This window comes from Mustelus asterias, chromosome 22, assembly GCF_964213995.1.
Source record: "Mustelus asterias chromosome 22, sMusAst1.hap1.1, whole genome shotgun sequence".
Lineage (NCBI taxonomy): Eukaryota > Metazoa > Chordata > Chondrichthyes > Carcharhiniformes > Triakidae > Mustelus > Mustelus asterias.
Genome location: NC_135822.1, coordinates 72,345,049 through 72,369,583, shown reverse-complemented (window position 1 = coordinate 72,369,583; position 24,535 = coordinate 72,345,049). Strand labels below are relative to the sequence as shown.

The 24,535-nt window shown below is 51.2% G+C and overlaps 1 protein-coding gene across 1 annotated transcript; it reads right to left on the bottom strand.

Annotated features, from left to right (window-relative positions):
• Nucleotides 1-1,003: 1,003 nt before the first annotated feature.
• LOC144509729 (aspartate aminotransferase, cytoplasmic-like) lies at nt 1,004-24,224 on the bottom strand. Its single transcript, XM_078238508.1, has 8 exons — nt 24,024-24,224; nt 22,690-22,813; nt 17,292-17,404; nt 14,607-14,711; nt 11,485-11,635; nt 9,509-9,674; nt 4,246-4,388; nt 1,004-1,155 (listed from the first exon to the last, which is right to left on the bottom strand). The coding sequence occupies exons 1-8, from the start codon at nt 24,222-24,224 to the stop codon at nt 1,004-1,006; spliced, it is 1,155 nt and encodes a 384-aa protein (XP_078094634.1).
• Nucleotides 24,225-24,535: the final 311 nt, after the last annotated feature.

The window sequence follows — 24,535 nt, the reverse complement described above, 5'->3', positions numbered from 1 at the left end:
AGCCTCAACTGCTTCACTGGGCAGGGAATTCCACAGATTCACAACCCTTTGTGTGAAGAAGTTCCTCCTCAACTCAGTCCTAAATCTGCTTCCCCTTATTTTGAGGCTGTGCCCCCTAGTTCTAGTTTCACCCGCCAGTGGAAACAACCTCCCTGCTTCTATCTTATCTAGTTGGGGGGGGGGTGGCACGGTGACACAGTGGTTAGCACTGCCGCCTCACAGCGCCAGGGACCCGGGTTCGATTCCTGGCTTGGGTCACTGTCTGTGTGGAGTTTGCACGTTCTCTCGGTGTCTGCGTGGGTTTCCTCCGGGTGCTCCAGTTTCCTCCACAGTCCATAAGATGTGCTGGTTAGGGTGCATTGGCCGTGCTAAATTCTCCCTCAGTGTACCCGAACAGGCGCCGGAGTGTGGCGACTCGGGGATTTTCACAGTAACTTCACTGCGATCAAAAGAGAAAACGCTGGAAAATCTCAGCGGGTCTGGCAGCACCAGTAAGGCGAGAAAAGAGCTGACGTTTCGAGTCCAGACAACCCTTTGTCATCTGGGCTTTTAGCTTTTTTAAGCTTTGACAAAGGGTCGTCCGGACTCGAAACGTCAGCTCTTTTCTCTCCTTCCAGATGCTGCCAGACCCGCTGAGATTTTCCAGCGTTTTCTCTTTTGGTTTCAGATTCCAGCATCCGCAGTAATTTGCTTTTAACTTCATTGCGGTGTTAATGTAAGCCGACTTGTAACACTAATGAATAAATTTTAAACTTCAACTTCAACTCATTTCAGACAAATGACACAGTTAAACCTGAAGCTCGAATCTGTGTCCTTTACTGACATCCCGGTAATACAAAGCAAACTGCATCAGTAGCAAACACAGGTATTGTAATAAACACCACTGGTGTGAGCGTGAAAGATTTCAGTAAGAGGAACATACATAACAATCTGTTCTAGTTCGCAATGGCATCGTTGGAGCTCCTGCCCCGCTCGCTGCCCACACTCTGAGCTGACACTTCAATCACTCCACGCTATCGGGGTTGAGTAGAACAGCCTCGTTGACAGCCTGTGCCACACTGGTCAGGTTCTGACTGTTAATTAAACTGACATTGATCTGTCCGATGGATGAGAGGTAAACGTGTTTCTCCCGCATCAAGTACTCAATCTGGGCATCTGCAAAAGACAGAGAGGGTCTCCCTTAAACCGTGCCGAGCAGGAACTCACTGCAAGCGGGTCCGCGAAGAGACTCAGCCTCAGCTAATGTCAGCAGAGCCTGAGGCACTTCCCACTCACAGGGGCACAGCAAGATCCCACACCATGTTCACAGCCAGGCAATCTGGTTTTTTTTGCTTGTAGGATGAACAGAAACTAGAACACCAAGAATTACTCACCCTGCCCCCTCTGCAAAACAGCACCCTGGGATTTGAGAGTTCAAGCAGCGACTAGGTTTAAAGGCGGCATCTCTGACAATGCGGCACTCCCTCAGGATTGACCCTCTGACAGTGCGGCACTCCCTCAGGACTGACCCTCTGACAGTGCGGCACTCCCTCAGTACTGACCCTCTGACAGTGCGGCACTCCCTCAGTACTGACCCTCTGACAATGCGGCACTCCCTCAACACTGACCCTCTGACAGTGCGGCACTCCCTCAGGATTGACCCTCTGACAGTGCGGCACTCCCTCAACACTGACTCTCTGACAGTGCAGCACTCCCTCAGTACTGACCCTCTGACAGTGCGGCACTCCCTCAACACTGACCCTCTGACAGTGCGGCCCTCCCTCAGTACTGACCCTCTGACAGTACGGCACTCCCTCAATACTGACCCTCTGACAGTGCGGCACTCCCTCAGTACTGACCCTCTGACAGTACGGCACTCCCTCAGTACTGACCCTCTGACAGTGCGGCACTCCCTCAACACTGACCCTCTGACAGTGCGGCCCTCCCTCAGTACTGACCCTCTGACAGTGCGGCACTCCCTCAGTACTGACCCTCTGACAGTGCGGCACTCCCTCAGTACTGACCCTCTGACAGTGCGGCACTCCCTCAACACTGACCCTCTGACAGTGCGGCACTCCCTCAGTACTGACCCTCTGACAGTGCAGTGCTCCTTCAGTACTGACCCTCTGACAGTGCAGTGCTCCTTCAGTACTGACCCACTGACAGTGCGGCACTCCCTCAGCACTGACCCTATGACAGTGCAGCACTCCCTCAGTACTGACCCTCTGACAGTGCAGTGCTCCTTCAGTACTGACCCTCTGACAGTGCGGCACTCCCTCAGTACTGACCCTCTGACAGTGCAGTGCTCCTTCAGTACTGACCCTCTGACAGTGCGGCACTCCCTCAGTACTGACCCTCTGACAGTGCGGCACTCCCTCAGTACTGACCCTCTGACAGTGCAGCACTCCCTCAGTACTGACCCTCTGACAGTGCGGCACTCCCTCAGCACTGACCCTCTGACAGTGTGGCACTCCCTCAGTACTGACCCTCTGACAGTGCGGCACTCCCTCAACACTGACCCTCTGACAGTGCAGCACTCCCTCAGTACTGAGCCTCTGACAGTGCAGTGCTCCCTCAGTACTGACCCTCTGACAGTGCGGCACTCCCTCAGTACTGACCCTCTGACAGTGCGGCACTCCCTCAGTACTGACCCTCTGAGAGTGCAGCACTCTCTCAGTACTGACCCTCTGACAGTGCAGCACTCCCTCAGTAGTGCAGGGAAATTCTAGCCTTGATGTGCTTGTGGTTTTGTTGTAGGATTTAATGTGTTGACCTTCTGGCTCAGAGTGAGAGGGTTACCCAATCAGCCATTGCTGACACCGGGTTAATTTGATATTAGCCGCTTAATGAGACGCTAATTTTTACAATCTCAGGGTAAAGTGGACCATCCCAACATCACAGAGCTGAAACAATATGATGGTTGCCTCTCTGCCAGGGGGAGCTGGGACGGTACAACTGGGGTCTGAATCTCAAACATGAGGTCACAGTCTCAAGGACAGAACTAGAACATAGAACATTACAGCGCAGAACAGGCCCTTCGGCCCACGATGTTGCACCGACCAGTTAAAAAAAAAACTGTGACCCTCCAACCTAAACCAATTTCTTTTCGTCCATGAACCTATCTACGGATCTCTTAAACGCCCCCAAACTAGAACTGGCCATGTCCAGTTGAGATGAGGAGACATTTCCTCACAATGCTGCAGGATGATTGCAGCACCAAAGAAGGCCATTCAGCCCTTCGTATCAATGCTGGTTCCCTTCAAGAGAAACTCCGCTAGTCCCACACCCTCGTCCTTCCTTAGTCATCCTCGGAGGATTGAGAATCTTTGGAAATCGCCATCCCAGGAAGTTGTGATTGTTACATCATTGAGTAGATTCCATGTGGAATCAGTCGATCCCCGTGTGCCACGGAGGATGTTATATCTCAGCTACAGGATCAGCTGTGATCCCATTGAGTGGTGGAGCAGGCTCGAAGGGCCGAATGGCCTACTCCTGCTCCTATCTTGTGTTCTTGTGAGAGTATGGAGCGGTTAAACAATCTCGCCAGTTTCTTGGGGTGGCATGGTGGCACAGTGGTTAGCACTGCCGACTCACAGCGCCAGGGACCAGGGTTCGATTCCGGCCTTGGATCACTGTGTGGAGTTTGCACGTTCCCCCCGTGTCTGCGTGGGTTTCCTCCGGGTGCTCCGGTTTCCTCCCACACTCCAAAGATATGTGGGTTAGGTGCTTTGGCCATGCTAAATTGTCCCTTAGTGTCAGGGGGATTTAGAGGGTACATCCGTAGGGTTACAGGAATAGGGCAATCGGGATTGTGGAGATAGGGCCTGGGGTGGGATTGTTGTCGGGGCAAGCTCAATGGGCCGAATGGCCTCCTTCTGCACTGTCGGGATTCTACGATTCTTCATCCCAGGAATGGAAAAGCTGATCAAGCCAGAATCCAGCTTCCTGGATCAATCCCAAAGCTTTGCACGGAATGCAGGCAAAGATCCGGAATGCGGGATTCTCTCTCAGAGACCGGATTTCCCTGTGTAGGGGCTGGAGGGAAAGGGATGATAGTATTCCGGTTTTCCCAGGAGGGAATGAATTACAGGGATGAACAAGGCATGACGATAGTCTCTGAGATTGGACAGTCACGCTGGGATTTCCAGGTAGCTGAGTGAAGCGGCTGAAGGCAGATTGTTGGAGCTTGTATTCAGGAATGGGAAGGGTGAACGGATTGTGTGTGTGATGTTACGCTCTCCCCATCTCATCGTTTGCACAGCCTACCTGTGAACCCCGGATAAATGTACATCCCAATCTGCTTGGTGATGTATTCCCAAGATTTCAACGTTCCCAGTTTCCGGAGCTCTTCCTTCATCTTCTCCTTGGCCAACATCTGACGTTGGGCCATCCCCCTCAGGTTCACCTGCCTATGGAGCAAGAGTAAGGGACACCTTGAGAAAAATATTCCCGATTGGAAATGAGCATGTCCTCTCCCTCTTCCTCACAAAACTTGCGGAGTTTCCCTGAGGAGAGGGTGTCCAGGCAGGAGGAGATTGGAAAGCTAACTGTCTCGGAAAATTCAAGCACGAGATGGGTTGCTACCCAGGGGAATATTGGATAGGGTTCGAACATAGAACAGTACAGCACAGGACAGGCCCTTCGGCCTACGATGTTGTGCCGAGCTTTATCTGAAACCAAGATCAAGCTATCCCACTCCCTATCATCCTGGTGTGCTCCATGTGCCTATCCAATAACCGCTTACATGTTCCTAAAGTGTCTGACTCCACTATCACTGCAGGCAGTCCATTCCACACCCCAACCACTCTCTGCGTAAAGAACCTACCTCTGATATCCTTCCTATATCTCCCACCACGAACCCTATAGTTATGCCCCCTTGTAACAGCTCCATCCACCCGAGGAAATAGTCTTTGAACAAATAGTCCAGAACCAGAGGACTGGAGAGTGGCGAATGTTGTTCCTCTGTTTAAGAAAGGGAATAGAAATGACCCTGGTAATTATAGACCGGTTAGTCTTACTTCGGTGGTTGGTAAATTGATGGAAAAGGTCCTTAGGGATGGGATTTACGATCATTTAGAAAGATGCGGATTAATCCGGGATAGTCAGCACGGATTCGTGAAGGGCAAGTCGTGCCTCACAAATTTGATTGAATTTTTTGAGGAGGTAACTAAGTGTGTTGATGAAGGTAGGGCAGTTGATGTCATATACATGGATTTTAGTAAGGCGTTTGATAAGGCCCCCATGGTCGGCTTATGATGAAAGTGAGGAGGTGTGGGATAGAGGGAAAGTTGGCCGATTGGATAGGTAACTGGCTGTCTGATCGTAGACAGAGGGTGGTGGTGGATGGAAAATTTTCTGACTGGAGGCAGGTTGCTAGCGGAGTGCCACAGGGATCAGTGCTTGGTCCTCTGCTCTTTGTGATTTTTATTAATGACTTAGAGGAGGGGGCTGAAGGGTGGATCAGTAAATTTGCTGATGACACCAAGATTGGTGGAGTAGTGGATGAGGTGGAGGGCTGTTGTAGGCTGCAAAGAGACATAGATAGGATGCAAAGCTGGGCTGAAAAATGGCAAATGGAGTTTAACCCTGATAAATGTGAGGTGATTCATTTTGGTAGGACTAATTTAAATGTGGATTACAGGGTCAAAGGTAGGGTTCTGAAGACTGTGGAGGAAAGGAGAGATCTTGGGGTCCATATCCACAGACCTCTAAAGGTTGCCACTCAAGTGGATAGAGCTGTGAAGAAGGCCTATAGTGTGTTAGCTTTTATTAACAGGGGGTTGGAGTTTAAGAGCCGTGGGGTTATGCTGCAACTGTACAGGACCTTGGTGAGACCACATTTTGGAATATTGTGTGCAGTTCTGGTCACCTCACTATAAGAAGGATGTGGAAGCGCTGGAAAGAGTGCAGAGGAGATTTACCAGGATGCTGCCTGGTTTGGAGGGTAGGTCTTATGAGGAAAGGTTGAGGGAGCTAGGGCTGTTCTCTCTGGAGCAGAGGAGGCTGAGGAGAAATCCAGCACGAGGGGGCATGGCTTTAAATTGAGGGGGGGTAGTTATAGAACCGATGTCAGGGGTAGGTTCTTTACCCAGAGGGTGGTGAGGGATTGGAATGCCCTGCCAGCATCAGTTGTAAATGCGCCTAGTTTGGGGGCGTTTAAGAGATCCGTAGATAGGTTCATGGACGAAAAGAAATTGGTTTAGGTTGGAGGGTCACAGTTTTTTTTTTAACTGGTCGGTGCAACATCGTGGGCCGAAGGGCCTGTTCTGCGCTGTAATGTTCGATGTTCTATGTTTATAAAATGATGAAGGGGATAGATAGAGTGAATGTTCAAAGACTATTTCCTCGGGTGGATGGAGCTATTACAAGGGGGCATAACTATAGGGTTCGTGGTGGGAGATATAGGAAGGATATCAGAGGTAGGTTCTTTACGCAGAGAGTGGTTGGGGTGTGGAATGGACTGCCTGCAGTGATAGTGGAGTCAGACACTTTAGGAACATTTAAGCGGTTATTGGATAGGCACATGGAGCACGCCAGGATGATAGGGAGTGGGATAGCTTGATCTTGGTTTCAGATAAAGCTTGGCACAACATCGTGGGCCGAAGGGCCTGTTCTGTGCTGTACTGTTCTATGTTCTATAAAACCCCCCGGTATAATCTCTTTTCTCATTTAGACTACAATTCCTTTAATTGATGGGAGGTGGGGGAACGATGTTGAGCCCAGTTGCTTTGCTGGCAACTGCCTGACAAACGTGAGTTTTCAGTTTTGAATTTGTTGTTTTGAACTCAGTTTCTCAGTTAATCTGAGAAAGAAAAAACTGCCCAACTTGCATTCCCCTGGTGTTGCCGGGAATGCAATGTGATTATCTGTGTCCAGCCCTGAGTCCTCATCTCAGTGCAACTTGTGTGTGAGAGAGACGGAGACAAGTATGATTAAGCTGACTCTATTCTATTCCACACCGAACCTCCATTGGTTAGAATCACCAGACGTCTAGTGGGACGAGAGATCTGTCTTCACACGACAAGATCATGGGCATCAAAACCCTACCAACTTTATCCTGCCTGTAAAATCTCCTTTAATCACCAATTTCTGCAGAGACCCTATATTTTTGTTTTTTGTGTACTGGGATATTTTAAGAGGCCACGGTGTGGAGATGCCGGCGTTGGACTGGGGTAAGCACAGTAAGAAGTCTCACAACAAAGGCTGAGGGACTTGAGGTTGTTTTCGTTAGAGAGAAGAAGGTTAAGAGGTGAATTAATAGAGGCATACAAGATGATCAGAGGATTCGATAGGGTGGATAGTGAGAGCCTTTTTCCTCGGATGGTGATGGCTAACACGAGGGGACATAGCTTTAAATTGGGGGGTGAGAGATATAGGACAGATGTTAGAGGTAGGTTCTTCACTCAGAGAGTAGTAAGGGCGTGGAATGCCCTGCCTGCAGCAGTAGTGGACTCGCCAACATTAAGGGCATTTAAATGGTCATTGGATAAACATATGGATGATATTGGAATAGTGTAGATTAGAGGGGCTTTAGATTGGTTTCACTGGTCGGCGCAACATCGAGGGCCGAAGGGCCTGTACTGCGCTGTAATGTTCTATGTTCTATGTTCTAACACCAGGTTAAAGTCCAACAGGTTTATTTGGTAGCACAAGCCACCAGCTTTCGGAGCGCTGCCCCTTTATCAGGTAAGTGGGAGTTCTGTTCACAAACAGGGTTAAGCACAGGTTAAAGAACTTGTTCCGCACACATGAGGACGGCCTCAACCGGGATCTTGGGTTCATGTCACACTATCTGTAACCCCCACGACTTGCCTGGGCTTGCAAAATCTCACCAACTGTCCTGGCTGGAGACAATACACACCTCTTTAACCTGTGCTTAACGCTCTCTCCACTCACATTGTCTGTACCTTTAAGACTTGATTACCTGTAAAGACTCGCATTCCAACCATTATTCTGTAAATTGAGTTTGTGTCTTTATATGCCCTGTTTGTGAACACAACTCCCACTCACCTGATGAAGGAGCAGCGCTCCGAAAGCTAGTGCTACCAAATAAACCCGTTGGACTTTAACCTGGTGTTGTGAGACTTCTTACTATATTTTAAAAGGGATAGATAGTTACGTTCCAGATTCCAAATTCGATGTTAACCTGTTGTTTTTTTGTTTAAAAAAATAAACATTTTTTCATAAATCAATCATTCAGTTTACGGAAATAAACCTGGTTAAAGTCCCTTATTCTGGGACCAACAGCAGCAATGATAAATAATGGTCATCTTGGTGAGTGAAGTAAACTTTTAAACTAAATGTGTGACCTCTGGGGTCATGTGACTAAAACATCCGTGCACTCCACCCATCCCATTCGTATCAGGTGATGCATCAGTGCAAGTCTTTCTGACTGCCTTGTGAATGCCTATTGGCTGATCATGGTGGCACAGTGGTTAGCACTGCTGCCTCACAGCACCAGTGACCCGGGTTCAATTCCGGCCTCGGGTCAGTGTCGGTGCGGAGTTTGCACGTTCTCCCTGTGTCTGCGTGGGTTTCCTCCGGGTGCTCCGGTTTCCTCCCACACTCCAAAGATGTGTTGGTTAGGGTGGATTGGCCATGATAAATTGAGCCTGGGGTGGAGCAGTGGCACAGTGGTTAGCACTACTGCCTCACAGCGCCAGGGACCCAGGTTCGATTCCTGGTTTGGGCCACTGTCTGTGTGGAGTTTGCACGTTCTCCCCGTGTCTGCATGGGTTTCCTCCGGGTGCTCTGGTTTTCTCCCACAGTCTGGTTAGGGTGCGTTGACCCAAACAGGCACCAGAGTGTGGCAACTAGGAGAATTTCACAGTAACTTCATTGCAGTAAGCCTTATTTGTGACTAATAAAACTTTACTTCGTGCCTCAAGATGTGTAGGTTGGGTGGATTTGGCCGTGCTAAATTGCCCCTTATTGTCCCAAGATGTGGAGGTAGATCAGCAGGGTAAATACATGAGGTTACAGGGATATGAGACCTGGGGAAAAGTGCTCTGTCGGAGATTCAGTGCAGACCTGATGGGCCAAACGGCCTCCTCTGCACCGTGGGGATTCTATGATTCGGCGCAGGGGTGGGAAACCAGACTGTTACCCCACTGACTATGGCTTTAGTCCAATGGGAGTGAAGGATTTCTTCAGGACTGCTGGGAAAAGATGACATTGCATTGCATCACTCCCCGGTTACCACACATCAGCCTGAATAAGAATCACCAGCGTCTCTATCGACTCACACTTGTATCTCTGGATGACTTTTCCCCCTCGTTTCGTTGTGTGCTTGGGGTCTGACCTAGGGTCCTTTGGGGGGGGGTTTGTCCAATCTCCCTAAGTAAGCCGCTGGAGACTGTAGTCTGTTAAAACCATCATTTGGATCTCCGAGCGATTGTCAACACATTGGGAGCTCTGTACGAGGTCAGAACCTCTTCCCCCCCCGACCTCCCCCAGATCCCCGTTACTCAGTTGTGTAATATTCCACCATCGTGTGCCCATGATGGTTCCCCCTCTGCTGCACACTTACCACTCAGCAAAGAAGGCCGGATTATTCAGTATTGTTGCAACGATACGGGCACCGTGATTTGGAGGACTTGACCATGTGTGCCTTGCTGCTGTCTCCATCTGGGATCGGATTCTGACCAGGGTGTTGTTATCCCGGGATATGAAGGTCAAACATCCGACTCTTTCATCTGGGAAGAGGAGGGAAACAATCCGGTCAAATGGCTGGCCCAGTGGGAGACACCATTTGTTTTGGAAAGTTTATCTCGGATTCTGAGCATCAACAGATCCGCGTTGCAATTGCTCTCTCACTGACCTCTGTATTGGCCCATGGTTGTCTGTTGCAGATGGGATGGCTTTTCTCCTTCTCTGAGTGGGAGGCTCCAGAACCGCATCTCTCACTCATTACAGAGCCCATCTGATTCCAGTGTTTTCCCACCTTCCGGGAGCTACAGCCCACCGAAACCTCTGCTATCCTCTCCCAAATCCCATTCACCCACCATGCCAAGCTCACTGACCACCACGACTGCCTCAATTTTACTGAAATAAATTCCTCTTTATCTCCAAATTCCTCCAAGGTCTCGCCCAGTTGGAGAAAGGATCACATCTTTTGACACCATTTGCTTTGGAAAGTTTCGGTCGGATTCTGAGCAGGTCCTCGTTGCAATTGCTCTCTGACTGACCTCTGTATTGTCCCTACCTCCGTCACTTCCCCACGCTCCACCATCCTGGGTAGTACAGTGGTTAGCACTGCTGCCTCGCCATGCCAGGGACCTGGGTTCAATTCCCGGCCTCGGGTCACTGTCTGCGTGGAGTTTGCACGTTCTCCCCGTGTGTCTGTGTGGGTTTCCTCCGGGTGCTCCGGTTTCCTCCCACAGTCCAAAAGATGCACGGGTTGGGTTGATTGGCCATGCTAAATTAGCGTTTGGGGGATGAGCAGGGTAAATATGTGAGGTTACGGGAATGGGGCCTGGGTGGGATTGTGGTCGGTGCAGACTCGATGGGCTGAATGGCCTCCTTCTGCACTGTAGGGGTGGCATGTTTCTATGATCTCTGCACTCCTGTGGACCTGGCCTCATTTCTATCTCTCTGACATTAGTGACCATGCCTCGGTCTGAAATTTTGTGATCCCTTCCAGGAACCTCGCTGGCTTCCTTTAAGACAGAGGGATTGGGACTGGCAACAAAGGCTTAGTCAAGGCCTCCAGCTTTGACACGCCCTTGCTTGCCAGTCCCAATCCCTCTGTTGGCGACTCAGCATCAAACGATGTCTAATTTATTCCCTCCGTGAAGCCCTGAGGGACATTTTCCTGAACCAATCAAAGGTGTTATTTAATATCCCAGGCTCCCTCCTGCTCGCTCCAACTCTCCCGGTATCTCTTCGCTCCCACTCTTTGTCTCTTGCTGCTTGTACCACCTGATCGTCTAGCCCTGCCTGGATGCCTCTCTTGTGTAACTCTCCATGACTATCCAATCATGAGGGGAATGTTATCACATTAAAAGAAAACAGGAGCAGGCCATTCGGCCCATCAAGCCTGCTCCACCGTTCAATCAGATCATGGCTGATCAGAGGATGGTCTGTTTTCCACACCCCTCGACTCCCCTTCAGTGAGACACCCTGTGTAACCCAGCCTTGAACATGTTCAATGTCGCAGCCTCCACTGATCCCTGGGGAAGAGAGTTCCAAAGGCCAACGATCCTCATCTCTGTCTGAAATGGGGGACCCCCTATTCTGGGGGCGTGACCTCTCGTTCTAGAATACCCAGTGAGGGTTAGCATTTACCCTGTCGAAGCCCCCCCCCCCCCCCCCCCCCCCCCCCCAGACAGGACAAGATATATATATCCCTGCGCATCGCCCATTTCACCCCATGACACACAGAGAGGCCATTCAGCCCATTCAGTCGTCCCTCTCAATGCCAACGCATGCAGACCCAAGCTGCTCCCCTCTTCCCTCTCTCCAGAATAAAGCCCCTCCCCGCAGGAATCAGCCTCGTGGACTCACTGTACAAGCTGAAGTTCTTGGAGAAAGACTGGGCGCAGAAGAGTTCAAAGCGTTCGGTAACAAAATGCCTGACTGGCCAGGCGTCTTTATGCAGATCCCCCGATGCCAGCCCCTGAGCCGTGACGAAGAAGAAAGGAAAGTGTCTCTTCCTCTGGAAACAAGAGGAGAAAGGACATCAGTGAGGGTGAGTACCTTGGGCCACAGGAAGATACAGACGAGATGGTCAAATGGGCGGATAAGTGGGAGATGGAATTTAACCCTGAGAAGTGTGAGGTGATCCACTTTGGAAGGAGTAATTTGACAAAGAACAAAGAAAATTACAGCACAGGAGCAGGCCCTTCGGCCCTCCAAGCCTGCACCGACCATGCTGCCCAACTGAACTAAAACCCCCTACCCTTCCGGGGACCATATCCCCCTATTCCCATCCTATTCATGTATTTGTCAAGACGCCCCATAAAAAGTCGCTACCCGATCCACTTCCACTACCTCCCCCAGCAACGGGTTCCAGGCACCCACCACTCTCTGTGTAAAAAAACTTGCCTCGTACATCTCCTTTAAACCTTGTCCCTCTCACCTTAAACCTGTGCCCCCTAGTAATTGACTCTTCCATCCTGGGAAGAAGCTTCTGACTATCCACTCTGTCCATGCCCCTCATAATCTTGTAGACTTCTATCAGGTCTGCCCTCAACTTCCATCGTTCCAGTGAGAACAAACCAAGTTTTTCCAACCTCTCCTCATAGCTAATGCCCTCCATACCAGGCAACATCCTGGTAAATCTTTTCTGTACCCTCTCCAAAGCCTCCAAATCCTTCTGGTAGTGTGGCGACCAGAATTGAACACGATATTCCAAGTGCGGCCGAACTAAGGTTCTATAAAGCTGCAACACTTTATATACACTTCCTTGTATAGTATACGAGGAAGTATACTGTGAAAGGTCTGACACTGGGAAGTTCAGAAGAACAAAGGGACCTTGGTGTGTTTGTCCACAGATCTCTGAAGGTGGAAAGACAGGTTAATAGGATGGTGAAAAAAGCATATGGCACACTCGCTTTTATCAATCGGGGTATAGGTTACAAAAGCAGAGAGGTCATGATGGATTTGTTTAGAACTTTGATGAGGCCAGTACTGTGTGCAGTTCTGGTCGCCACATTATAGGAAGGATGTGATTGCACTGGAGGGGGTGCAGAGGAGGTTCACCAGGATGCTGCCCGGGGTGGAGCATTTAAGTTATGAAGAAAGGTTGGATAGGCTTGGGTTGTTTTCTCTGGAGCAGAGAAGACTGAGGGGTGACCTGATCGAGGTGAACAAGATTATGAGGGGCATGGACAGAATGGATAAGGAGCAGCTGTTCCCCTTAGTTGGAAGATCAGTTACAAGGGGACACAAGTTAAAAGTGAGGGGTGTGAGGTTTAGGGGGGATTTGAGGAAAATGTTTTTACCCAGAGGGTGGTGAGGGTCTGGAATGCGCTGCCTGGGAGGGTGGTGGAGGTGGGATGCTTCACATCCTTTAAAAAGTATCTGGATGAGCACTTGGCACATCATAACATTCAGGGCTATGGGCCAAGTGCTGGCAAGTGGGATTAGGTGGGCAGGTGCAGACACAATGGGCCGAAGGGCCTCTTCTGCACTGTAATATTCTGTGATTCTGTGAATCTGTGAAATCTTTGGTTGCGAGTGAGAGGGGGAAAGTTTAAAAGGGATGTAAGGGGAAGTTTTTCACACAGAGGGTGGTGAATGCCTGGAACGCGCTGCTGGAGGAGGTGGTGGAAGCAGATTCTATAACAACATTCAAGAGGCATCTGGATAGATACAGGAGTAGGCAGCGAATAGAGGGATATGGACCACATCGAGGCAAGAAAATATTAGATTAGAGAGGCATCTGTGTCAGCACAGATGGAGTCCTCCTCCTCGCCCTCCCCCTCCCCCTCCTCCCCCTTCCCCCTCCTCCTCTCCGTCCCCCTCCTTCCCCTCCCCCTCCTCCCCCTCCCCCACCCCTTCCTCCCCTCCTCCTCCTCACCCTCCCCCTCCTCCCCTTCCCCCTCCTCCTCTCCGTCCCCCTCCTTCCCCTCCCCCTCCTCCCCCTCCCCCACCCCCTCCTCCCCTCCTCCCCCTCCCCCTCCCCCCTCCCCCTCCCCCCTCCTCTCCCCTACCCCTCCCCCTCCTCCTCCTCTTCCCCCTCCCCCTCCTCCTCCTCCCCTCCTCTTCCTCCTCCCCCTCCACCCTCCCCCTCCTCCGCCCCCGCCCCTCCTCCCCCTCCCCTCCTCCACTCCCTCCCCCTCCTCCTCCCCCACTCCCCCTCCCCCCTTCACCCTCCCCCCTCCTCACCCTCCCCCTCCTCCTCCTCCTCCCCCTCCCCCCTCCTCCCCCTCCCCTCCTCCACTCCCTCCCCCTCCTCCTCCCCCACTCCCTCTCCCCCCTTCACCCTCCCCCCTCCTCACCCTCCCCCTCCCCCTCCCCCCTCCTCCCCCTCCCCCTCCCCCCTCCTCCCCCTCCCCCCCGCCCCTCCTCCCCTCCTTCCCCTCCAGCCTCCTCGTCCTCCCCTCCTCCCCCTCCTCCTCCCCTCCCCTCTCCGCCTCCCCCCCTCCCCTCCTCCTCCCCTCCTCCCCTCCCCCTCCCCCCTTCCCCTCCTCCTCTCCTCCCCGCCTCCTGCCCCTCCCCCTCCTCCCCCTCCTCCTGCCCCTCCCCCTCCTCTTCCCCCTCCCCCCCTCCCACCCCCCTCCTCCCCCTCCCCTTCCCCCTTACTCCTCCTCCCCCTGACCCCTCTTCCTCCCCCTCCCCCCTCCCCCTCCTCCCCTCCTCCCCTTCCTCCCCCTCCCCCTCCTCCTCCCCCTCCCCCTCCTCCCCCTCCTCCCCCTCCCCCTCCTCCCCCTCCCCCTCCTCCCCCTCCTCCCCCTCCTCCCCCTCCTCCCCCTCCTCCTCCTCCTCCTCCTCCCCCCTCTTCCTCCTCTCCCCTCTTCCTCCTCCTCTTTCTCCTCCCCCTCCTCCCCCTCCTTCCCTTCCTCCTCCCCTCCTCCTCCTCCTCCCCCTCCCCCTCTTCCTCCACCCCCTCCTCCCCCTCCTCCTCCTCCCCCTCCTCCTCCCCCTCCTCCTCCCCTCCCCCTCTTCCTCCTCCTCCTCCTCACCTTCATCACCTCCGCAATCTGCCTCCACTCAGCAGGCGTGGGATCCATTGCAGTTGGCCAATGAGCTGCAATGTGAAGCACCACGATGGAATGTTCCGGAGCGTTCTGGAGAAGGAGCAGAGCGACAGGTAGTGAAATACAGACGGAAATGAAACCCCCTGAACCGTTTAAAAGCTCACCCCCAATTCTTTCCACCCCTCGTTCATGCCAAATACATTCTTCAACTATTCTCCAACACCCCAATAACTGGTTCAAACTCGTGAATCACAGTGTCATTGCAGTACAGGCCATTCAGCCCATTTGCACCATGCTAGCTACCCATGGAGCAATCTTACTAACCCCTTTCCCCCAGCTGATTCCTGAATACGTGCAAATTGAAGCCATTGATTATCTCCGCATGGACCATCCTGGAGGCAACAAGCTGGAGGTCATTACCACCCACTGTGTGAAACAAGTCCTTCCTCACCCTCACCCCCACAACCCCCCACCGTCCCATCACCACTTCTTCCCAAAATTTTGAATGTGTGACCCCAAGCCCGCGTCCAGTTACATAATGGGAACCGTTGACGAAGTAGAAATGGTCGAGAGGTTCAGGTTTTTAGGTGTTCAGATCACCAACAACCTGTCCTGGTCCCCCCATGCGGATATAGTTAAGAAAGCCCACCAACGCCTCTACTTTCTCAGAAGACTAAGGAAATTTGGCATGTCAGCTACGACTCTCACCAACTTTTACAGATGCGCCATAGAAAGCATTCTTTCTGGTTGTATCACAGCTTGGTATGGGCTCCTGCTCTGCCCAAGACCGCAAGGAACTACAAAAGGTCGTGAACGTAGCCCAATCCATCACGCAAACCAGCCTCCCATCCATTGACTCTGTCTACACTTCCCGCTGCCTCGGCAAAGCAGCCAGCATAATCAAGGACCCCACGCACCCCGGACATTCTCTCTTCCACCTTCTTCCGTCGGGAAAAAGATACAAAAGTCTGAGGTCATGTTCCAACCAACTCAAGAAAAGCTCCTTCCCTGCTGCTGTCAGACTTTTGAATGGACCTACCTCACATTAAGTTGATCTTTCTCTACACCCTAGCTATGACTGTAACACTATATTCTGCACTCTCTCCTTTCCTTCTCTATGAATGGTATGCTTTGTCTGTATAGCGCGCAAGAAACAATACTTTTCACTGTATGTTAATACATGTGACAATAATAAATCGGTAAGTAGTCTCACAACACCAGGTGAAAGTCCAACAGGTTTATTTGGAATCATGAGCTTTCGGAGCGTTGCCCCTTCATCACCAGCGCTCCGAAAGCTTGTGCTACCAAATAAACCTGTTGGACTTTAACCTGATGTTGTGAGACTTCTCACTGTGTGACAATGTGACCTTCCTCTCAGCAGCCCCGCGGATTAGTGCCTTTGTCGTGGCCAATGAACCACAGCAAGTGAGGGCTAGCATTTAACTGCACAAGGAGCTTTTCTCATAGGCAGATTCACGTTTCTGCTGTGACAACCTCCCCAGCCCCAGAAAGAAGACAAATTCACTCTCATTTCTGCAGGTGGTGAACTGTTCCGAGAGCTTCGACAAAATCCACGTGTTTCCATCCTTTCTGGGGGGCCCTTTCTGTCGATCATAGAATCCCTACAGTGCAGGAGGAGGCCATTTGGCCCATCGCGTCTGCACCGACCACAATCCCACCCAGGTCCTATCACCATAACTCTAAGCATTTACCCCAGCTAGTCCCCATGACACTAAGGGGCAATTTCCCATGGCCAATCCACCCAACCCGCACGTCTTTGGACTGTGGGAGGAAACTGGAGCACCCGGAGGAAACCCACGCAGACATGGGGAGGACGTGCAAACTCCACACAGACAGTGACCCAAGCCAGGAATTGAACCCGGGTCCCTGGCGCTGTGAGGCAGCAGCACTAACCACTGTGCCACCGTGCTGCCTTGTCTCTTTTTCCTGTCTCTCTCTTCACCCCTTTCCTTTCCCTTTCTCTCTCTCTCTCTCTCTCTCATCCTGGTTTCAGTCTCATTCTCCCAGTCCTCCGTTATTCCATCATTTCTTCTGGGATGGTTCAGAGAGACGGAGATGTTCAGGGACATCCCGTTCTGTCGTACCTGTGTTCACAGCTCACATTTGCAGTGAGGAGTGTGCTCGACTAGAATCTCTGAGTGGAAGAGTTGGCCAAGAAATCTTACCAAAGGGGGTGGGCTTACCCCAGTGGATTGCGATGCATACTTTGGCTGGAATTCTCTGGTCTCGTACACCCCACCCTTGCTGTCAGCGAGAACGGGGCATTTGGCATTCAGCCAAATCTCCAGTCACTGCAGCGGGACTGGAGAATCCCAGCCTTTATCCACACAAAATCTAATTTTTTGCCTTTCTGAATTGCCACATCCTCTGACTCACAATGGGAGGTGTGTGCACAAAATGGTCGGATATTTACCCCCCCCCCCCCCCCCCCCCCACGGGGATAGGGCCTGGGTGGGATTGTGGTGGGTGCAGGCTCGATGGGCCGAATGGCCTCCTTCTGCACTGTAGGGATTCTATGACATCGGGCCGGATTTTATGGTTCTAGGCGACAAGTGAGATCGGGAAATCCTGCTCATTAGTAAGTGTGACATGCCCTCATAGCCCACCCTGTGATGGGCTCCTACTCCATCACTGCCTGCTTTGCTGTACCTCCAGATCTTCCAGCAGCTGTGGAATGGCCACACAATGATTCTCGCTGTCCCAGTAACGATACTGAAAGATATCCTGGAAACCAGCTCCTTCAAAAGCGACCGTGTGGGTGTCTGCACAGAGAAAAAGAGTCCTCGGAGAATGAGATTGAAATCGGGCCGAGAGAGAGAGAGAGAGAGAGAGTGAGGGGGAGAGAGAGAGAGAGAGAGGGTGCGATAAGTCTTCAGAGGCAAACAAAGTTTATCCCCACTGGGAAATCTCTGAGGAACTTCCGGAGGTTTCTCTGCGACAGTCGCTGAATTTAGCATGATCGCACGCCCTCCCTCAACCCAATCAGATGGGAGCCACCAAGGACAAGATGGTCAAAGCGTCTGGAAATTGGGCCTAAATTGGATTCTGGGGATTCAGGTGGAATTTCTGAAGCTGAGATTGTTGGATTTTAACACTATTCCTTTGCAAGATGTAGCTGTCACATTTATTATCCATCCCTAATTGCCCCTGGAGTAGGTGGTGGTGAGCTGCCTTCTTGGGCCGCTGCAGTCCCTGTGGGGTAGGTACACCCACAGTGCTGTTAGGGAGGGAGTCCCAGCATTTTGACCCAGTAACAGTGAAGGAACGGCTGGTATATTTCTAAGGAGGGTGAGTGGAGAGTTAAAAGGTGTCATGGGGAATGGAAAAATTTGACATATGGGGGGAATGCGGAAGCCAATGTGTGCACAGCAAGATTCCAGAAGATGGAATTATGGCATTAATTGACCACAGTTATTGGCCAACGCACCCACATCACTTTTCAAATAGACCCTCAGTGTGACGTTTCATCTAAAGGACAGAATCTCTGACAGTGCAGCATTCCCTCAGTGCTGACCCTCTGACAGTGCAGCACTCCCTCAATACTAACCCTCTGACAGTGCAGCACTCCCTCAGTACTGACACTCTGACAGTGCAGCACTCCCTCAATACTAACCCTCTGACAGTGCAGCACTCCCTCAGTGCTGACCCTCTGACAGTGCAGCACTCCCTCAATACTAACCCTCTGACAGTGCAGCACTCCCTCAGTACTGACACTCTGACAGTGCAGCACTCCCTCAATACTAACCCTCTGACAGTGCAGCACTCCCTCAGTGCTGACCCTCTGACAGTGCAGCACTCCCTCAATACTAACCCTCTGACAGTGCAGCACTCCCTCAGTACTGACACTCTGACAGTGCAGCACTCCCTCAGTACTGACCCTCTGACAGTGCAGCACTCCCTCAGTGCTGACCCTCTGACAGTGCAGCACTCCCTCAGTACTGACCCTCTGACAGTGCGGCACTCCCTCAGTACTGACCCTCTGACAGTGCGGCACTCCCTCAGCACTGACCTTCTGACAGTGCGGCACTCCCTCAGCACTGACCCTCTGACAGTGCGGCACTCCCTCAGTACTGACCCTCGGACAGTGTGGCACTCCTTCAGTACTGACCCTCTGACAGTGCGGCACTCCCTCAGTACTGACCCTCTGACAGTGCAGCATTCCCTCAGTGCTGACCCTCTGACAGTGCAGCACTCCCTCAGTACTGACCCTCTTACAGTGCAGCACTCCCTCAGTACTGACCCTCTGACAGTGCGGCACTCCCTCAGTACTGACCTTCTGACAGTGCGGCACTCCCTCAGTACTGACCCTCTGACAGTGCGGCACTCCCTCTGTACTGACCTACTGACAGCGCGGCACTCCCTCAGTACTGACCTTCTGACAATCTGGCACTCCCTCAATACTGACCCTCTGGCATTTGCAGGTTCCGGGGTTTAGATGTTTCAGAAGGTGGTAAAAGAGGGGGAGGTGTGGTATTCTTAGTCAAGGACAGAATTACGGTGGCAGAAAGGACGTTTGATGAGGACCCGTCTACTGAGGTAGTTTGGGCTGAGGTTAGAAACAGGAAAGGAGAGATCACCCTGTTAGGAGTTTTCTATAGGCCTCCGAAAGATTCCAGAGATGTAGAGGAAAGGATTGCAAAGATGATTCTGGATAGGAGCGAAAGTAACAGGGTAGTTGTTATGGGGGACTTTAACTTTACAAATATTGACTGGAAAAGCTATAGTTCGAGTACTTTAGAGGGGCCAGTTTTTGTCCAATGTGTGCAGGAGGGTTTCCTGACACAGTCTGTAGATAGGCCAACAAGAGGCGAGGCCACATTGGATTTGGTACTGGGTAATGAACCAAGCCAGGTGTTCAATTTGGAGGTAGGTGAGCACTTTGGTGACAGTGACCACAATTCGGTTACGTTTACTTGAGCGATAGAAAGGGAGAGGTATATACCGAAGGGCAAGAGTTATAGCTGGGGGAAAGGAAATTATGATGTGATTAGGCGAGATTTAGGATGCATAAGTTGGGGAAAGAAACTGTAGGGGATGGGCACAATTGAAATGTGGAGCTTGTGCAAGGAACAGCTACTGCGTGTTCTTGATAAGTATGTACCTGTCAGGCAGGGAGGAAGTGGTCGAGTAAGGGAACCGTGGTTTACTAAAGAAGTTGAATCTCTTGTGAAGAGGAAGAAGGAGACTTATGTAAAGATGAGACGTGAAGGCTCAGTTAGGGCGCTTGAGAGTTACAAGTCAGCCAGGAAGGACCTGAAGAGAGAGTTAAGAAGAGCCAGGAGGGGACATGAGAAGTCTTTGGCAGGAAAACCCTAAAGCACTCTATAGGTATGTCAGGAATAAAAGAATGACGAGGATAAGATTAGGGCCAGTCAAGGACAGTAGTGGGAAGTTGTGCGTGGAGTCTGAAGAGATAAGAGAGGCGCTAAATGAATATTTTTCATCAGTATTCACGCAGGAAAAAGACAATGTTGTCGAGGAGAATACTGAGATACAGGCTATTGGACTAGACAGGATTGAGGTTAATAAGGAGGAGGTGTTAGCAATTCTGGAAGGTGTGAAAATGGGCCGGATGGGATTTATCCTCGGATTCTCTGGGAGGCTAGGGAGGAGATTGCAGAGCCTTTAGCTTTGATCTTTGTGTCGTCATTGTCTACAGGAACAGTGCCAGAAGACTGGAGGATAGCAAATGTTGTCCCCTTGTTCAAGAAGGGGAGTAGAGACAACCCTGGTAATTATAGACCAGTGAGCCTTACTTTTGTTGTGGGCAAAGTTTTAGATTGGATTATAAGAGATAGGATTTATAATCATCGAGAAAGGAATAATTTGATTAGGGATAGTCAGCACGGTTTTGTGAAGGGTAGGTCGTGCCTCACAAACCTTATTGTGTTCTTTGAGAAGGTGACCAAAGAGGTGGATGAGGGTAAAGCAGTTGATGTGGTGTATATGGATTTCAGTAAAGCGTTTGATAAGGTTCCCCACGGTAAGCTATTGCAGAAAATATAGACGCATGGGATTGAGGGTGATTTAGCGGTTTGGATCAGGAATTGGCTAGCTGTAAGAAGACAGAGGGTGGTGGTTGATGGGAAATGTTCATCCTGGAGTTCAGTTACTAGTGGTGTACCGCAAGGATCTGTTTTGGGGCCACTGCTGTTTGTCATTTTTATTAATGAGCTGGATAAGGGCGTGGAAGGATGGATTAGTAAATTTGCGGATGACACTAAAGTCGGTGGAGTTGTAGACAGTGCGGAGGGAAGTGGCAGGTTACAGAGGGACATAGATAAGCTGCAGAGCTGGGCTGAGAGGTGGCAAATGGAGTTTAATGCGGAAAAGTGTGAGGTGATTCACTTTGGAAGGAGTAACAGGATTACAGAGTACTGGGCTAATGGTAAGATACTTGGTAGGGTGGATGAACAGAGAGATCTGGGTGTCCATGTGCATAGATCCCTGAAAGTTGGCACCCAGGTCGATAGGGTTGTTAAGAAGGCGTACGGTGTGTTAGCTTTTATTGGTAGAGGGATTGAGTTTCGGAGCCATGAGGTCATGTTGCAGCTGTACAAAACTCTGGTGCGGCCACACTTGCATACAGTTCTGGTCGCCCCATTACAGGAAGGATGTGGAAGCATTTGGAAAGGGTGCAGAGGAGATTTACCAGGATGTTGCCTGGTATGGTGGGAAGGTCTTATGAGGAAAGACTGAGGGACTTGAGGTTGTTTTCGTTAGAGAGAAGAAGGTTAAGAGGTAACTTAATAGAGGCATACAAGATGATCAGAGGATTAGATAGGGTGGATAGTGAGAGCCTTTTTCCTCGGATGGTGATAGCTAGCACGAGGGGACATGGCTTTAAATTGAGCGGTGAGAGATATAGGACAGATGTTAGAGGTACGTTCTTTACTCAGAGAGTAGTAAGGGCGTGGAATGCCCTGCCTGCAGCAGTAGTGGACTCGCCAACATTAAGGGCATTTAAATGGTCATTGGATAAACATATGGATGATATTGGAATAGTGTAGATTAGATGGGCTTTAGATTGGTTGCACTGGTCGGCGCAACATCGAGGGCTGAAGGGCCTGTACTGCGCTGTAATGTTCTATGTTCCACTGACCCTCTGACAATGCGGCACTCCCTCAATACTGACCCTCTGACAATGTGGCACTCCCTCAATACTGACCCTCTGACAGTGGGGCACTCCCTCAATACTGACCCTCTGACAGTGCGGCACTCCCTCAGTACTGACCCTGTGACAGTGCGGCACTCCCTCAGTACTGACCCTCTGACAGTGCGGCACTCCCTCAGTACTGACCCTCTGACAGTGCGGCACTCCCTCAGTACTGACCCTCTGACAGTGCGGCACTCCCTCAGTACTGACCCTCTGACAGTGTGGCACTCCCTCAATACTGACCCTCTGACAGTGGGGCACTCCCTCAGTACTGACCCTCTGACAGTGCGGCACTCCCTCAATACTGACCCTGTGACAGTACGGCACTCCCTCAGCACTGACCCTCTGACAGTGCGGCACCCCTTCAGTACTGACCCTCTGAAAGTGTGGCATTCCCTCAGCACTGACCCTCTGACAGTGCGGCGCTCCCTCAGTACTGACCCTCTGATAGTGCGGCGCTCCCTCAGTACTGACTCTCTGACAGTGCGGCGCTCCCTCAGTACTGATCCTCTGACAGTGCGGCGCTCCCTCAGTACTGACCCTCTGACAGTGCGGCACTCCCTCAGTACTGATCCTCTGACAGTGGAGCCCTCCCTCAATACTGACCATGTGACAGTGCGGCACTCCCTCAATACTGACCCTCTGACAGTGCAGCACTCCCTCAATACTGACCCTGTGACAGTGCGGCACTCCCTCAGTACTGACCCTCTGACAGTGTGGTTCTGACACTTTGTGAATAAGCTTTCCGGAGGATTTGAACATCTTCGAACTTTAGAAATGGTAAAAAAATTTCAATTCTGTGACGAATCTAATTCTGTGTCACAATTGTTGGAGCGAGGTTTAGAGGGCAGCGTAATATTCCGAATATACGGTAATGACAGAAGCACTCACCCCATGAAGGCATTGGGATGTAGACTGCTGCTGTTCTGGGATGAGTGATGGTATACCACTTCTTCAGAAATTGTGCTCCCATACTCAAAGCACCGTTGCCTCCAGGAGCCTGAATGCTGTCAGCCTGGGAGAGGGGCAGATGTTTAAAAATCTCACATTACATTCTCCCTTCCTGCTTCGCTCAGTGCTCACTGGCCACACCTTTCTAATTTTAAACAACCCTTTCGGGGGATGTGGGTGTCACTGGGAGGCCAGCATCTACTGCCCACCCCTCATTGATCATGAGACGCATGTCAGCCATCGATGGTGCTCTGCCTCACTCCTGGACGGGAGTGGGTGTGGGCGTCACTGGCTGGACCCAGCATTTATTGCCCATTCCTAGCTGCCCTCCATTTCAGAGGACAGTTAAGAATCAACCACATTGCTGTGGGTCTGGAGTCACATGTAGGCCAGACCAGATAAGGAAGGCAGATTTCCTTCCCTGAAGGACATTCGTGAACCAGATGGGTTTTTCTGACAATCGACAATGGTTTCATCATTAGACTTCCAACTCCAGATTTTTTTATTGAATTCAAATTTCACCATCTGCCGTGGCGGGATTCGAACCTGGGGCCCCAGAACATTTCTCTGGGTCTCTGGATTACTAGTCCAGAGTAATACCCAAACCACCGCCTATCTGAACGCACTGTTCAGTTTTCCCCTCTGCTCGTCTCATTCTGACCCTGTTAAGCTGCAGCATGGAGATTAGCAGCTGTGTAGAGCTATTTCTATTGAGGGGATGCCCTCAAATATTTATTTTCTCCATTTTTCCATGGGGTGTGGGTGTCGCTGGCTGGGCCAGCATTTATTGCCCATCCCTAATTGCCCCTTGAACGGAGTGGGGGAGGAAGTGGCTGCAACTTTCAGTTTCTGAAGATCACTTGTCAATAAACTTGGGGAGGTGTTGGCCCGCCAGCCAGCGACACCCATGTCCCACGAATGAATAAAAATAAATCTCTCATTCACCAGTCAAGTCTGCATCATTACAGACGAATGTAAAGGGAAGTTGAATCCCTCGCCCCCCCTAAGTCTTATCTTTCCTCGAAGAGAGAGCCCCGGACTGGCGCACTCTTCCAGTTCCAGTCGGGAACTTGCAAATTCTTCTCCACATTCTTTTCGTGGAATGTGGGGAGTGGGGGCAACAGGGAAGGTTTCTGGACAGGATCCCAGTTCAGGTGAGAGGCAACCAGACCAGGAAGACTTGCCCTGGTCAAGCCGTGGAACGGCCAGTGATTTATTCAGGGTGAATGTACCCGTTCTAACAGCGAATGGACTGCAAGTCCGCAGGGACCTACCCGCTTCTCCACGATGGCGATACTGTCTTTGCCCAATAGTAAAACAGTCACTGCCCTGTTGAATTCTGGGTGTCCTCTCACCGAGAGATACTCGTGGTTCAATGTCGGATCATAGCAGATTTGACGCTGAACTTTTTGCACCACTGGAAGTCTCCACAGCTGCCCGTTCTCTGTATAGTACTCTGCAAACAAGCCCACCATTGAGTCAGTAACTGCTTCCATACCATTCAGCTAGGTTTGCAGTCTCTGTGAACCATTGCGTCTCACTCTCTTTCCAATGGCTTCTTTACTTCAAAGTGCGCCAGTGTGGTACTTGCGACCATGAAGATCAGATATTCTGCAGTGTCACCCCAAGGGCCATCCCTCTATCTTGGTTCGCTTGGTGCCCAGAGCCTTCTGCTGCTGTTTTCAATCACTTGCCTCAACCTTTGTTTCTCCATCCATTTATCTTCGACAAACCTGCCGAAAAGCCTCACCTTGTTACACCTTGTTAGCCTTTGTTGTAGCTACTA

Coding starts and splice junctions, on each gene's coding strand:
- LOC144509729 (XM_078238508.1), bottom strand. CDS start 24,224: ATGGTGGGCTTGTTTGCAGAGTACTATACAGAGAACGGGCAGCTGTGG. Junction 22,814..24,023: donor TCGCCATCGTGGAGAAGCGG/GTAGGTCCCTGC, acceptor CCCCTCTCCCAG/GCTGACAGCATTCAGGCTCC. Junction 1,156..4,245: donor CATTTATCCGGGGTTCACAG/GTAGGCTGTGCA, acceptor TGTCTTTTGCAG/ATGCCCAGATTGAGTACTTG.